Source organism: Archocentrus centrarchus, chromosome 23 (genome assembly GCF_007364275.1).
Source record: "Archocentrus centrarchus isolate MPI-CPG fArcCen1 chromosome 23, fArcCen1, whole genome shotgun sequence".
Lineage (NCBI taxonomy): Eukaryota > Metazoa > Chordata > Actinopteri > Cichliformes > Cichlidae > Archocentrus > Archocentrus centrarchus.
This window is the reverse complement of record NC_044368.1, coordinates 11337187-11354362: the sequence shown is the minus strand read 5'-3', so window position 1 is coordinate 11354362 and position 17176 is coordinate 11337187. Positions and strand designations below refer to the sequence as shown.

Here is a 17176-nt window from a genome sequence, read left to right as displayed (position 1 = left end):
CAGTGTTTCGACGGCCACCGTGGCGCTATTAAAATTAGCGACAGCCCCTGATCTCTCACTCTGATTAGGGTTGGAGAGATAAGGCTGAGAGGCGGAAAGGCATATAGCAGTGTGTCTGGCCATGGGTGGGCCAGAGCGTCCATGCCCAGTGGGGCGACTGGGTCTGACAGGGAGAAAAACAGTGGGCAATGTGTGTTTTCCTGCGAGGCGAAGAGATCTACGGCAGCCCGGCCGTATTTCTGCCATATCTGCTCCACCACCTGCGGGTGAAGTCGCCAATCTCCGAACAACGGGTTCCCTCTGGACAGGAGGTCCGCCCCCCTGTTCAGAATACCCGGCACGTGAGTTGCCCGAAGGGAGAGGAATTTTGTGCTGCTCCACACAATTATTTCCCTGGCCAGTCTGTGCAACTGCAGGGAACGAGTACCACCCTGGCGGTTGATATAAGCAACTACTGTAGAGTTGTCTGTTTTCACCAAAACATGTCGACCCTGGAGATACGGCAGAAAATGCCTTAGAGCTAAGCGCACTGCGTGCAGCTCCAGTATGTTGATGTGAGCCCGAGAGAGCCTCCGAGACCAAACACCATTTACTGCCCTCCCCATCATGGTTGCGCCCCACCCTGACAGAGATGCATCTGTGGTCAGGGTCATCCTGGATGACACCGCGCCCAGAGGTACTCCCGCCGCAAGAGCTGCTGGGTTCCTCCAAGGTTGGAGAGCCGCTATACATGACGGTGTTATTTTTACACTGCGACCGAGATGGCGGTGAGGGCACAGACGTAGGGACGTGACCCAACGCTGAAAATCCCTCATCATAAGCAGCCCCAAATGCACCACATTTATTACCGAGGCCATAAGGCCGAGGAGGCGGAGACAGAGCCGGAAACGCACGACTTTCCCCACTTGAAAGAGGGAGAGGCACTGAGTGAAGGATGCGATCCTGCGCTCTGAAAGCGTGACACGATAAGATCTGGAATCTAAAATGAGCCCCAGATATTCCGTATACTGTGCGGGTTTCAAGCGGCTCTTTTCCAGGTTGATTTTGAAGCCGAGCTCCGTAAGGTGGTTTGCCACCACCCTGGAATCTCTGATCGCCTGCTCCCGCGATCGGGAGCATATCAGATAATCGTCTATGTAAGAGAATATTCTGATGCCGCTGTTCCTTAACGGAGACAGCGCTGCCTCCACACATTTGCTGAACACCCTTGGGGCTAATGATAGCCCGAATGGGATAGTCTGAAACTCGTATGCTGCGTTCTGATAGGCGAACCTGAGATATTTCCTGTGTGGAGGATAAATGGCGATGTGAAAATATGCGTCTGAGAGGTCGATTGTCACAAACCAATCGTCTGGGTGAACGGCCCGACAGAGCGCTTTGTGTGTGAGCATTCTGAACGTGTACTTTCTCAAGTGTTTGTTCAATACACGTAGATCTAAAATGGGCCGGAGAGAGGAACCCTCTTTTTTTGGAATGAGGAAATAGCGGGAGTAAAAGCCCTGCTGAGCCTCCTCGCTCGGGACCGCTCTGATCGCCTGTTTGCGTAACAGGGAAGCAATTTCGTCCTCCAATACGCTTGCTGACTCTCCCTTGGCCACTGAAATCAACTTTCCGTTGAATTTCGGTGGTTTCATTGCGAACTGAAGCCTGTATCCTTGGGAAATGGTGGCCATAACCCAGGGATGGACTGCGCATGCGCGCCATTGCTCCAGCCGCGCAGAGAGCGGGCCCATGAACACGTGTGACGTCACCTCTGCCTCCCGCATGGAGGTGTCCCCCTCGCGAAGAGCGCCAGCTCCCTCCGCAGGGAACGTAGTGACATGACAGTGACTTTCTTTCATTTTTTTCATTTTCTTTAAACTGGGGGGACATTCTGCCCTTGGCAAACTGCCTGGTTGCAGGAATGCACACTTTATTTCTTTTTGAACCCCCGAAACACAATGAAGTGTCTGAAAACTTTGGGCAGTGCTTGGTGACACTGATAGATTGCTTTGAAGTGAATAATGAAACCGGGGAAGTGCATGGTGACACTGCGACCTTTGACCCCACATCTCCTCTCTCTGAACTAGGTGTGGGAACCGAGAGAGGGCTCCTGATGAACTGGGAACCCCAGGAGCCTCTGAACCATGAACCCTGGGAGGTGTGGTTGCCTCTTCCAGCACCTTCCTCCTCTTTGAGGGAGGAGAGAGAGGTGATGCACAACGTTGCAGGCTTGCTAGGCTGAACGCTTCTTCTTCCCTTCCCCGGGGTGTGACGTTCGGTTCTTTGCAGCAGCTGCTGCAAAGGAGTGTTTGCCCCAAGGCCTTGGGTTTTCTGCCTTGACCTGGTGGGAAGGCTGCAGTCTTGCCGCTTGCCTCTGAACTTTAGCCCCACTCTGCCTACCCCTCACGGCTGCAGCTGCTGCTGCGAAGCCTACTCTAGGCACCTGGTGAGATTGTGGGTTCACTTTTCTGGGTAAGCAGAGATTGAAAGCTTCTCCCTCCTGCTTTCTGAGAGTGCTTGTCTCTCTCATTTTCTCCAAAGCTGGGCCAAAGAGACCCTTGGCTGGGTCATAGGCTGCATCCATGATTTCAGCCTTCTGAGTGTCTCCCAATCCTGACAGGTTTAGCCATAAAGCTCTCTCACCTGAGACTGCAAGACCCATTACACGCCCACAACCCTGGACTGCTCCCCTGGAGGAGCGTAGGATGAGATCGTTGACCACACAGATCTCATCCCAGAGGGCCGGGTTTGGAGACCCCGAGTCCAGTTGACGGCCCATGTCCTCTAAAATCTCTGCCTGATAAGCTGACAGCAGTGTAACCGCATTAAGGGAACACACCGACTGTGCTGAATATTTGTACATCCTTTGATAGATGGATGCGGTGAGGCGATCCATCTTACTGGGCAGAGAAATATTAGAAGAAGCTGAAACTGACCTGCGGTTAGGGTGAAGGTGATAAGCCACTGAAGGCTCAACTGCTGGGGGTCCGGTCAGCCCCAGCTCACCCATTCCTTGCATCTCCAGCTTAGAGCAGCCCTGGGTAGGAAGCTTGCTCTTAAAAGGGCTAGACCAATAGCGACTCATTTCTTTCATGCAAGCAGGCACTGCTGGCAGAAGCTGCTTTGCAGGTGGTGAGGCTGGAGGGAGCCTCTTGCCATCATACAGGTCACGTTCTGCCCCTTCAGCCGCCTGGGCTGCTGGCCATGTGATGCCCAGCTTGGCAGCAGCCCGTTTGCAAACATCATACAAGTTGCTGTCCACTGGGGGTACAGCTTCAGCCCCACTTGGGGGCCTGGACTGCTGGGCAGGGAAGGTGGAGTCATCCTCCTCTTCCTCCATGTCTTCTAGGCCGAGGAGGTCGGAGTTGGCATCGCCATCCGCATCCTCATCCGCCGGCTCACCCTCAGTTGGGTCGAGGAGCCCCTCGAACAACTGGGGCATAACCGGGGACACTTCCTCCATTATGTCCGCCCAGCTCGTTGTGGCTGTCGGCTGATGGATATCAATCGTAGCATTGTTGGCTGACAGACAGGGGTCCTGGCTGTTAGCCACTGCTACTCTCAACCTCCTTTCCAGGATTTTCTCTGGCATCAAGGCGCAATGAGAGCAACCTTGCGGGTCCGCCAGAGAAGTTTGAGCATGCTTAGCACCCATGCAAGCTATGCACATCGGATGAGAGTCCCTGCCCGAAATGGAAGCACCGCATGATGCGGGGCATGGGCGGGATGCAGCCTCTTTGGCCTTCGGTTCTGACCCTTTGGCGGGGGTAGGAGCCGTAGCCATCGTGGTCGGAAAGATGGTGAGACTGAGCTATACAAGGCTCGTCGTGACACGTTAGCCTGTTTGTAGCTAGCGCTAGCAACGGGGTTAAGTCCGAGCTAGTCGCCGTGAGAGTCAGCTCGTCGTGACACGTTAGCTGAGCTCTACCAGTTGATCCAGCTAACAAATTAATGCTAACTGAAACCTAACACTGTTTAGGGTCGGTTAGCAAATTAATGCTAGCCAGACCTAACACGGTACTGACCCGCTAACAAGCTAATGCTAGCCGGACACCGAAAAGCTCGCCGTGACGCGTTAGCCCAAGTTACACACACACACACACAACGGCTACCCTGCTAATTAAAACCAGGTGACCGCTGAAGACAGCTCGCCACGACGCGGTCGCTGTCCAGGGTGTATAACTACCAGTACACTTCTTTCGAAGGACTTACTCAGCACAATCCAGACTGAAAACTGGAGAACTGCGTTCGGCGACGTACTCCTCTACGGGACGCCTGAGAACTGTTAAACAGCTAACCAAGCCAGCCTGGGCGCGCTGAGGGAGCCCGATGTAGTTTCTCACGGGAAGAAAGCGAGAATGAGTAGGGAGGAGCTGGTCAGCCGTGATAGTAGGAGGGGCGGGGCCCTGAGCACGGCTTGGCAGGTCTGTCGCAGACAGACGTGGTGTCATTGGAGCTTCCGTAGTTGGTCACGCCAAGGCGATTCCCATAGTGAAACACCGAACGAAGTTAGAAAAAGAACCTTGAGTTAAAACTTTTGGATAGAATGAAAGCTTCTCTTGTCATTTTAATGAAACTGCAGAGTGTTGTCTCCCGTACTTTTTTCAAATGAAACTTGTTCTATTAGAAATGGATAATAGAGCCCCGCATAGTGAACAATGGGTTGATATGCATTTGAATGCAAGGCTAGGCAGGCTGCACAGGTAATGCGGAACAGGCTTTAGCACAATGAGAATCTGTCTTTGTGTTATAGCGCAAAGCTTTGAGAGGCCATATTCGACATGGAAATGAAACAGAAGAAAACAACGGAGTGAAGCTTTGTGTGTCGCATGAAAACCATTTCAGGACACACACATACACACATGCACACACTCACACACACTCGCCTATTTCAAAATCAAAGTAGCTTGAATCACCATCTTATTTGATTTCTGTCCAGTGTTCTAACTTTACTTACTCTGTGCACTTGACACCAAATCACACCTAATTTCTTCTGACCAGAATCTAACAAGTGCTGTAAGAGTGGTTCAAGTATTATTTTTACCACACATGGTGAATTATTAATGCATCACACCTTCATGGTTTGAATCTAAAACAGTTGGTTATTGTCTGTAAGTGCTATTCGATATATATATATATATATATATATATATATATATATATATATATATATATATATATATATATATATATATATATATATAATATAATATAATATGCTGCTACCACATTGCTGTCCTCCTTTGTTCATCAGCCTGTCACAATTTACTTGCAAACAGCATATCTGCCTGTGGAAACATTTGTACAAGTGCACGCACATAGACAGTCCGTTTGACATATTGACAACAAGTTGCAATTTCATCTATCAATTATATTGATTACTTCAGGATGAGTGGAGGTAATGAGCTTCAGTTCTGCCTCTCCCCTGTGATCTCCCCTTTCCCCCCTTATCTGCTGCAGTCCCCCCGTCCCCTCCACCAAGATTTTACATGGCAATGATTTTCTGATTAACCCTGTTAGCTGTGGGGCTCACCCATGCAGTGACACGGGAGCGTGAACGGGTGTGAGCATGTGGGATGCATTTGTATTTGTGATGACATGTTGATATATTGATGTGTGTATGCAGTGCTACATGAATGAGTCCTAAAACAGGAAAATTAGGATTTGAGATTGCATTTTTGCACTTCTGGTTCCCTCTTTGAAGTCTTTGGCACTTTTTGAATAGGTTCTTGTTTAGATGTTTGAAAAACACATTTTGGTTAACATAAATTTTTGACATCTTTGCAGTTTGTTCATGCAGAGAGTGCCTGCTAACAAGTGGCTAAAAGAGACGTTCATCGTCATCATACCAAACAGGGATTTAGTGGCGGTGACTTTGAAATAGTACAACTGTGGTGTAAGTCTTTTAAAGCCTGAAATTAGTATTTTGCTTCTGCACTTCAAAAGAGATTAAAGGGACATTGGTTTGTAAAGATTCCTTGGCTCCCAGTGAGGTTGAAGTTCAGGATTGGTTTTAGAGCAGGAACTCCTGGGTTGGTTGTTTGGTTGGTTGGTAGGTAGGTAGGAATTTGTGGCCCTATTTGAATATAAACATAACACAATAACAAGTGACTGTGTGGTCATCTCCAGGCACTCTTCTCAGCCCATGTAGGTGCAGCAATATAATATAATCTGAATATTGCAATATAAAATAGAAGGTGTGCTAATGTGTGTAGTGCCCATCTCAGTGATGCACAACAGCTCAACAGGAAAAAGGAAAAGTGTTCTGCATGGAAATATATATTTTATCAATGGTGCTGTGGAGCTCCACTGGAGGAGTTCCACTGGAGGCAGATAAAATATATATGAAGACATGGTTGATATATATATTTTTTGCTTATGATTATATCAATTCAAGATATTTCTTTTGTTTTCTCCTGAGTTTTGTATTAAAAATGGTCACATCAAAATATTAAATGCCAACAGCATTTGCACCATAACACATTTCAAGAAGAAAACATGAACGTTGGAGGCAAAGATACACAGGATACCACAAAAACAGAAACATACATACAAACATACAGAGCCATACCAGACCAATCTGATGTGGGGTTAATCAAATTTGATTTTTGTAGCAGGCTGGTATCATTTGGGCTTGATTTGATAAAGGTGAACATATCAATTGTCTGTAGCGGCGGTGTGTTCTAGTTCAGAGCTTTACATGTCTGAGGCTGCAGACTTGAAATATATTAAAATATGTTTTCTTGGAGAAAAGTACAAGATAAATTCTATTACATAACAAAAAAATAACAGCTCCTTTCCCATCTTTAATCTCTGCACATCTCCTCCCACCTCTGTAATGCTGGGTAAAGAATATACCAGGGTAAAAAAAAATAATTAAGTTGTTGGAATGGAGTTTGTGGTTTGCCTCAATACAAGAATAGTTTAATGACAATGATGGACATGCCTATTAACACTGCATCTGGATGACCCTTTTTAGGACCACATTTTCTAGACTTTTTATATATAACTAGCAAGTATCAATTTCACATAGTGTGCCGTGCAAGTACCCTCACAACAACACTACAATGCATATACAGTGTGTCTATTTTAATATGTCTAAGACAAGTTGTGTTTCTTGTATTATAGGTGGTGCTGATGACAACCTGATTGAAGGAGGAGAAATGAAGTTTGTGTGTAAGCCAGGTGCAAGGAACATCACTGTAATCTTTCAGCCTCTTCTCAGGTAAAGCAGGTTCTTATATACTCAACATCCAGCTAAAAATACATGTGAATGTGGCTTCAACTTGTGTTTTTGGTTTATCAGGAATGCACTGATTCAGAAACACAGAACAGACAGATGTATACAGTCCTCTGTTGTGAGACTTTTGATGGCAAACAAAGACGTTACTCTGGCGGTGTTGTACTGATGCTATGGTGTCAGTACTGCAGTGCCACTAAGTCACTTACGGCATGGCAAGATGTACTATTGATATCAAAGTACAATCCTAGTATGGCTAAAAGCAACACAGTGCTGCTTGCGGCAGACATCCCCATACACGAAACTTGTGATTTCAAGCACTCGAGAACTTAATTTGATCAGAATGAAATAAAGTTAGAGCACCAAACCTGTTGTCTTTACTGGAATATTTTGGGCAAGATTCCATTAACTTTACAACATGTATGTGTTTAAAAGCCCTCTTGTGTCATACTGCTCTGTCAGAAACTGATAGGCCAGCTACTCAAGACATATGACTCAATACCAGTAAAATGTAAAACTAATTATATTATACAGCCTCTTAGTGACTATCTATTGATTTCAACCTTGTTAATGTTTAGTGGGATATCGTAAATCAAAAATGATGTAATATTTTGTACCTTCAGTTTGTTGATACCATCCAGGAACTGGAATTGTCTGCCACCCTGGCTTTTATTTCCCATTAAATTTGACTATTCTGAGGGGCTGTCTTTTTGGTAACGTTTCATATGTCTGGTAGTTTCCTATACTGTTCTGTGGTCCCAGTGGACTAGAGTAAATCTGATAGTGAAACCGTTTAATTGAATTGGCCTTCATGCAGTGACACACAACCTTCTAGGATCCATTAAACAGAGATCTCTACTACTCTTACATTATGTTGAGTGGCCTGTACATTTCTAAAATTTTACACATTTTTGGCACTTTTAAGAAGCAGGTTAAAAAAAAAATGTCACTTAAACTATGAAAAGAAAAGTGTTTGTTGGGATTTTAGTCAGATATGCTGGAAGCTAAGTTATGTGTATACTCTCACCACAAAATGTTGCAGTGACTACTAGATAGTATTCAATCACATCACATCAGCCCATTAAGTTAGGTAAGCTAGACTGCACTTCATCCATTGTTGCTCTTCATCACGTCCCCATCATCATAAATGATATTGCCAGTTGTCATGATACTTTTTGCTTGACTGATTGATTGTGTTGGAAGCAGCTCATTTCATTCGGGAGAGTAAAAACAGTTTGTTGATGTGGGAGTGCGTGCAGGTTTATGTTTATGCTTTATGTTTGTGCTTTTCTTTGTAGGTTCTTTTCTGTATGTTTTTGTCCCTTTACTGTTATTTTGGCCTTGAACATTTCTCTTAGTTTCTCTCTCTCTGTCCCTCTCTTCCACACTTATCTTTCTCTGACATACGCATACACACCCACACCAACTTTCAGTCCCTGTTCACTTTAGGTCTGGCCAAGCTTTTGTCTGAACAAATGACCAAAAATAAAACGGTGACTAGCTCTCTGCCTACCTCTCCCATGTTGTCTGTAATGGTTCATATCAATCAAACCAAACTGCCTTGAACACAGGGCTCTCTCTTCTCTCTCTCCCTCCCTTCAACCTGGCCTCTCTAGACTTCTAGTGCCAATGGAGCGCTTTTGCTTGCAGATGGTTTTCTAATGGCAAAGCTCTGGCACTCCGCTGATGGATCACTACACCTCCTGCAGCCAGCCATGCAACTCGTGGCAGCTTTAATGGCAAAAGCAGTTGGGGGTTTGGAGCACAGGAAATCAGTGGCAGTGCGTGGGAGATGAGACATCAGGATCTTAATGTTTGATTGCAAATGGTTTTTGTGTGTTGGGATATATTTTGTTTTCAAGTCTTAAATCAAGTTAAGCACTTAGTGTTTCTTTGTGTTTGTTCTTCAAATCTTTGTTAAAATGTAGTTTCCAACAAACTATCAAATTTTGCACTTTGAAAGTTTTAATAAGATACAGTTTTGTAATTAGGAATGAAGATTAGCAAACTCAGAGTTGACACAGCCTGTCTAAGACAAGTATGGTATATTCTAGTTTATTATAAAGCTACAGTGAGAGCCAGTTTAAAGTGAACTTGTTTTTTCCATTTTTATGAACCAGTGGTGTAACTCTTTGTAGTGGAACTTTAGGTGTCATGGAAGGTTCTCTCATCCAGGTATGCATGTGGTTGGTGAGCTGGAGAAAGTCTTTGTTATGTCCATAATTCCACTAGGGAATATTATGGGTACTTCTCTGGGAAAATTGAGTACCAGCACCATTCCCATGACCTATCGAGCTGTTTTAAAAGACAAGCGAGAGCTCTGTCTGTGGTCGCTGTATGTCAAGTGCAGTTCACGACTAGATTTTACTTAGTTTATGGCATTTTGCCGATTTCATTTTAGTTTCAATGTCTAGTAGCAGCCAAAGAGCCAAAAATGAGAAAGATTGCACATTTGCATTTCTGCCCACCTGGTCTTGGATGGCCTAAGGGTCCCACAACTTAATTCTGCCTAATGCCAAAGCATGGGCAGAATTTTTAAACAGAAGGAAACTGGTTTGGACTCTTCTAATTCACCTAGTGCTAATGTTTGCATTTTGTCTAAATTAATACTGCCCCAGAGGACACAGTATGCTTTTTTTTTTTAAAGCACATGAATATAAAACATACAGAATGTGAAATTCTCATTCTCTCATTGTGAGGAAGACTCACTTAATGGTGCCATTTCCATATATAAAATCTCAGCTCAGTAGTACCTCATGTACATGGATATAGTTTATAGTTGGGTCTGAGTGCTTTACATTTACTCACTGTGTCAGTACCAGCAAATATGTACACTCACTGACCACTTTTTTTAGGTACACCTGTTTAACTGCTTATTAAAGCAAATATCTAATCAGCCAATCATATTTCAGCAACTTAATGTATTTAGACATGCTCAAGATGATCTGCTGAATTTCAAACCGAACATTAGAATGGGGGAGAAAAGTTGATTTTAAGTGACTTTGAATGTTCTGTGGTTGTTGGTGCCAGACTGGCTGGTCTGAGTATTTCAGAAAGTGCTGATCTACTGGGAATTTCCCACACAACCAAGAGAAAATATCAAGTTCTTTGAGAAAAATGCCTTGTCAATGCCAGAGGTCAGAGTAGAATAGCCAAACTGCTTGAAACTGATAGGAAGGAAACAGCAACTCAAATAACTACTTGTTTCAGCCTAGGTATGCTCAACAAGTCGACCTTGAAGGACATATGATATGATGGGAGAGGACCACACAAGGTGCCACTCCTGTCAGCTAAGAACAGGAAACTGAGGCTACAGTTCGCACAGGTTCACCAAAATTGGACAAATAGAAAACTGGAAAAACATTTCCTGAGCTGCTGGTAGGATGAAAATCTGGTTTAAACAACTTGAAGTCATGGATCCGTCCTATTTGTATCAACAGTTCAGGCTGCTGGTGCTGTAATGCTGTGGGGGATATTATCTTGGCACACTTTGGGTCTCTTAGTACCAACTGAGCATCGTTTAAATACTCATCCTACCTGAGTATTATTGCTGACCATGTTCATCCCTTTATAGCCACAGTGTAACACACCATGTCACAAAGCTCAGATCATCTCAAACTGTTTTTTGGAACGTGACAATGAGTTCATTGCACTCAAGTGGTCTCCACAGTCACCAGGTCTTAATCCAGTAGAACACTTTTGGGATGTGGCAGAATGGGAGTTTGGGATCATGGATATGCATTTGACAAATCTTTAAGAACTGTGTGGTGCCATCATGTTAAAATGGACCAAAGTTTCTGAAGAATTTTTCCAGCACCTTATTCAATCAATGCCAAAAAGTTTTAAAAACAATAGGAGATCCATCCCAGTACTAGCAAGGCGTACCTAAGAAAGTCACTAATGAGTGTGGGGTTTTGGAATACTGGAATTTTATTTTGACAAGGCAAAAGACTGCTGAAACAGTGTATGCACATTCCTAAAGAGGTCTGTTTGACCTTAAGTTTGACAAAACATCGCTCCTCTTTTGAATATTCTGCTGTCTGTCTGTTGTACAATTCAACAGGGTTAGGGCTTGTAATCGGCGAATGAAAAAGATTGGTTCAGCCCTTGGAACTCTGGCAATGCACCCGGATGTCAGAGCAGAGTGCAAGTCATTAAAGATGCACACACAAATATGGGGCATAAGGGAGTGTTTGTACATGTAGCAGCCAATTTAGTTTGACTTGTGGGGTCTCTTGCTGACATTTGGGTGGTATTTACACCCCTTGGTCCGGACTAGGCTGGCATTTTGAAAAGCCTCAGCAACCCCTTAATCTTTCCCTGTTAAACATCCACACGATGACTAGGTTTGGACAATCCTCTGTGTGCTATGTTTCAGTCTGCATGGCTACCTGTATGTGTTCAATATGTGCAAGCTCATTTACACATGGAGTTGGCACTGAGAGGTCACTATGTGACTTGAGCCAAAGTGGACGGACACACGCACGCACGCACACACAATTAATTTCTGGAGCTTCTAGCTGATACTGTATTCTACACATTTTATTATAAAATTAAACCTGTTGTTAAAACTTGTGCCTGAAAAATCTGATAGAGGCAGAGACGTTTCTTGTTTGTCATTAACTAGTCTCTATTAACTGTTATCTGTCAATGAATACAGGATCCAGAATTTGTACGGGTACCGAAAGCGTTCCTTTTCTGTTTATTTATGATCCAAGTACTACTGACCAATCATGTTTAAGCAGGCTTTGGTTACATACAGGTAACCAAAGAGGAAAGTGGAAAACCATTTAAATGCATTGTCTGATGACATTTTTGCTTTTTATGAGCTTTTTAAATGTTTCTTAAATGTTTTCATGCGATGACTGGCTTCCAGGCTGCTGGAAGCCCAGAAAAAGTCGCTGGCATCCCCAGTGGCTTAATGATCAGACGATTGCTGATGGGTTCTGAAACCAGTTGATCAAAGTTGAACTGAGAAACATTTCCACAAAGCCCTCTGGACAGTTTAACAGTTCCTTGATGTTTGTGGTAGAAAACTATTTAATAATTCAGAAAGTGATAACCAAAAGTGTGAAAAGAAGAAAGAACTGAAGAAACAATAACATCAGCATGATTGCTGAAGGGCTTAATGTAATGGACATGTGCATTGCTAATTTCCTTTATAAGCGAGTTCTTCATTAAATCTTGCTGGTTTGTCATTACTATCTCAATCTCTAAATAGATTTTTAGCCAGGGCTTTAGAATTACCTTTGGGGGTTTCAACTAAATGATTAAGTCATCTTCCAAAATGGTTTGTCTCATTAAGAATTTGACTCTCAGCCCCTTTGTATTTGACTGCATTTTGTGGTTTCCAGAACCAAAACATAAAGAAAACTCCTCATCCCCATCCTTCCCACTCCTCTAATAATGCCATGCTGGTAGGCGTACAAGACTGACCACTGCTGTTGAACACAGAGTTCACTGTGTGAGCGCACCACATCAGCTCATTAAAAGTTCTTTTAATTGTTGATGTCTATTCAGAGTTCTACTGTAAGTGTCCTCCGTTGGGTGAGAAAGTCCAAGTTAGAGAAAAGAGTTGAAAGGTTGAAGATTGATAGAGAACGCTTAGGGGGGTGGGGGTGGGGAGCAGTAAGGGAAGGACAATGGAACAAGTGATGAAAGGAATGTAGAGCGGAGAGAGAGTGAGATGACAGGAAAAGGACAGAAGGGCCTTGCCTCCCACCGCTGTAGCCTGTGGTGAAAACGACACACACTATGATTCTGCACTAATTTCAGTCTCTCATTAACTCCCCTCCTGAGCAGCACACACAGACCAAGACAAATAGAAAGAACAAGATTTAGAGGTGAAATGGAGTATGTCTAAAGAAGTTTTTTGGGGGGTTTCTCAAGTGACTTAGCTGAGACATGCACTGTTGGATTTGCAAACATTAAGTCCAAGAAAATGGGGCTTTTTAAAATTTAGATATTCTACATTCCCACTGACAATCTTAAAGAAAGAAACTGAAGATTAGACTTTGCTGTCTTTCTTTTTTTAATTATGTTAAGAAAGCTGATTATTATTCCAATATTAATAATACCACTGATAGAGCCTGATTAATGTAATGTTTTTTTTATGAGCGCTTAGCACACACCTATGTTAGAACATCATTATAATTTTATAATTTAGTTGTAATTTGGACAATCAGTACTTCTGTGTGAGACAAATCTCTCTTCTATAGCATGAGCCAGTGGACAGTATATCATGTTAAAGGAACACTAAAGCATCGTAAGCCAAATTAAATATCAAGGTTACGAGATGACATCATTGGTGAAGCAACAAAAGAAGAAAGTTATTATTCCTGTTTATTCATCTGTATTTCAGTGTTTGCTAATATTCATTGTTTACTAATAGTGAGCAGAAAGTTTGATTATTGCTTTTCCTGTCAGTTTAGTGCTGCAGTAGGCACTCTCTTAACTCTTTCAAATATAACACAGCAAATAACAACGATTACTCTCGTATTTATAATCCATTTATTGCAGTTACAAAGTTTTTAATGATGTTAATCCACTAGGCATTTTACTGGGTACAATAAAAGAGAGCATTCCACTAAACACAATGAAACAAAGTACACTGAACATCTTTATAAAACACATTTGAGCAGCAAGAACTGTTTGATCAAAAAGTCATTGTTGAGATAATTTCACAACTATTGCTGCCCTTGCATGACCTATTTCAAATGTGCCAATTCCCAGTGCAGCAGACCTGAAAATGGCAAAAATAATGTGCAGTTTGACCCCTACCTTCGTTTAGTCAAACAGTGGCTTCATAATTACTGGTGAAGAATACATTTTCCTTCAACAATACCGTCTGTAGTCAACTTCAAAGTGGTGTCTGTACATAGGCTATTAAAATGCAGCATGAATGTCTTGTCTTAAATCTAACTCACACATATGCACACTGCTCTGCTTTAGCAGCCCTTGCTCTCTTTTCTAATCTTTTCTCACTCGTTCAGGAGGATTTTCTTCAGTAAATAGCTCCCTCTCGCTTTCTAACCCACACCCATTAAAAACTGAGAGCATAGCTGGGAATCAGGGGGAGTGAGGATTTTATACTGGAAAGGTCAGAGAGAGAGATGGAGATAAAGAAAGCTGAGGAAATAAACTAGCAACACAGAGGAGCAAGCAGATGTGAGGCAAAAAGAGAAAAATGGAAAGAAACAGCGACGTGACTAGAACGATTTAGAACAGAGGAAAAATAAATGAGATGCAGAGTAATTGAAAAGACTCTTAGACTGCATGTATGCTGGGTGCCATGTTAGCTTGCTTTGAATTCAAGCTGTGTATGTGCATGTACCCACTAGTCATGCATCGACAATATGCAATACATGGGGAGAAAATCAAAAGAAACGATGGCAAGAAACAAGGCTCCTGTCAAGCAGGGTATTACGGGAGCATATCTCAAAATTGAGACAGTGTTTAAGAAGGAGATTTGGCTACATTTGTTCTTGAATTCATCAAAAGTTAAAGCAGCTGATGTTTACCAATTATGTGGTAACATTATTTCTTAGTATAGCTTGTGGTCTGGATATCTCCTTTCACTCTGTCTGCCCTCTAAAAACATGTAGCCTGATATCTGGATATCACAAAAGCGGGGTTCACAACAGAACTGTAAAATACACCAACCTTAGGTATATTTAAATAGATGACAGCACAGAACAACACAGCATTGTTAGACATGTTGCCTGTAGGGATGGCCAATCTGAAGAAGTGTAACAATTTGGTCATTTGATGATAGGAACTTGAGGTATTTTTAAGCACCTGGTCCAAATTATTCTCTCTAAAAGGCTAATTTGGTCAGGTAGGGTGGTTTTCCTGCAACAGGTCTAGGTTAATATGTTAACCAAGTTTATCACAATGCATCTGAGTTTACTCAGTATAAGCACTTAATCATGTGTCATCATCACAGTGAGATCAATGCTGAAGTCACATACATTGTGTTAAAAACATAAATGAATGCATCCATCCATTTTCTTCCACTTATCCAATTCAGGGTACGTGGGGGGCCTGGGCCCTATATCCGCTGCCATAGGGTAAGAGGTCGGGAACACCATGGACAGGGTGCCAGTCTGTTGCAGGGCTAACACAATGAGACAGACAGCCATTCCAGTTTAGAATCACCAGTGAACCAAACAAGCATGTCTTTGGACTATGGGATAGAGTGGCGGGGTACATTTGAACCCAGGATCATGGAATAGATCAGAAATGTTGCTGGTACTCTTAATTAAACTGTTGCAACAAGCTATTAGTCTGGAAGGTTGCATCCACAGAGGTACACAATCAACCGTGGCAACTTTTTTATTTAAAAAAAAAAAAAGTATCACTTATGCACTGGTACTTTTCTTTCCTAGCAGAAATAAGAACTACATTAATGTAATGTTCATGGTTTATTTATTTTTATTTTTTATTTGTTTTTATTTTTAACCTTTGCCAAGGAAGTTATGTTTTTTGGTAGTGCATGAGTGCGTGCCATCATTCTGTCTATAAACATGATGGCTTGAAAACTTCTGAATGGATTCTGATAATACTTTGTAGTGGTGCAGAGTGGGGTCATATAAACAATCCATAAAAATGTGGCTTACCTCCCCCAAGGTCTTCAAGGTCAACTTACGGATTTATTGGTCAAACATTGACAAAAAGCCTTATAGCTTAAAAACGATGATTCTTACAAATGCAGTGTGTATTGTCAACAGACAGAAAGTACTCTATAAAGATTTAAAATATGTCACATTCTCTGACCTCTCCTTCAAAGTCAATAGATTGAAGGTCAAAGTGATGATAATCCTATATAGAGCTATTTAAAACTGCCATTGTTTGCATTGACAACATATAGACATATAGGGAATGATATATGGGGATTCTAAATATCATGTTATTTTGCACATCTGACCTCTTCTTCAGGGTCAAATGAGGTCAAACTTTCATGAAATGTCTTTTGTCTTTAAAACTCTGCTTAAAATTCTGCTGCCTTTCTTTGCATTGGCAGGATTAAGGAAATTATACTGGTATATGAGAATTCTAAATATCACATTATAGTTTGAATATAAATATCACATTTGACCTCTGATCTCACTTTTACATTTTACACCTCCTTTTCAAATTGACCCCAGAATGTGTCTTTAAAGAAAGTATTGTGAAGAGAAAGAGAATGAGAGCAATAGGTAGGGGAACAAAAAAAGTTGCAAGAATTCTCCAGAACATACTGAATCTGTCAGGTGCTCCTACCTGTCACTATCTGCAGCACTGCTGTATCTTTATTATTTCATCTCTCTGATTCCTCCCCCTCATCAGAGCAAGACACACACACACACACACACACACACTCACACACACACACACTATGTTGTAAATAATACTGCTGGTTTTTATCGCTTTCTGAAAGTGCAACTTCAGCCACTTTCTGGTCAGGTGCAGAGTTTTCAATCTCCTTGTGTCTTACAAGCTCATGCATGCATGGAGACGCTCACACTGTGGATGAGACGGACAATCCAACACACACAGACACCAGATATTGTGCAGGAGATTAGATCCGTCATTGTGGGGGTCTTTTCTCAGGCTATAGAAGGTGGATAAACTCTTTGATTGTGTTTATCCATCCCATAATGAAATCAGACTTGGTTCCCAGGGCAACCTGTCCAACAGACTCATGTGAAGCAGACAGTCGTCAGTCGGAGCTTAAAGGACTCTCGTTTGTCTGAACACTCAGCAGTAGACTTCTTAAGAAGTCTGCTTTGATGGCCCCTGAGGTTTTAGGTCTGTGTGGAGAAAAATAGTGGAATCTGGGAATTGTTGCCTGGTCAGATAAGACGCAGAAATTCTGCCAAACATTTATATATTTATTTTAGACACACTTGGATACACAGACTCACACCTAAATAGGCCTTTGAAGCTTGTCCAGATGACCAGGCCATAATCACA

At 42.7% G+C, this 17176-nt stretch overlaps 1 protein-coding gene across 3 annotated transcripts in view; it reads left to right on the top strand.

Moving 5' to 3' along the window:
• exoc4 (exocyst complex component 4) overlaps window positions 1–17176 on the top strand; it is a 140828-nt gene that overhangs the window by 49454 nt on the left and 74198 nt on the right. For all 3 annotated transcript variants that reach the window (XM_030719819.1, XM_030719818.1, XM_030719817.1), the window contains exon 11: window positions 7111–7207. In XM_030719819.1, coding sequence (XP_030575679.1) covers window positions 7111–7207 — 97 coding nt within the window. The remainder of the gene's footprint in view (window positions 1–7110; window positions 7208–17176) is intronic.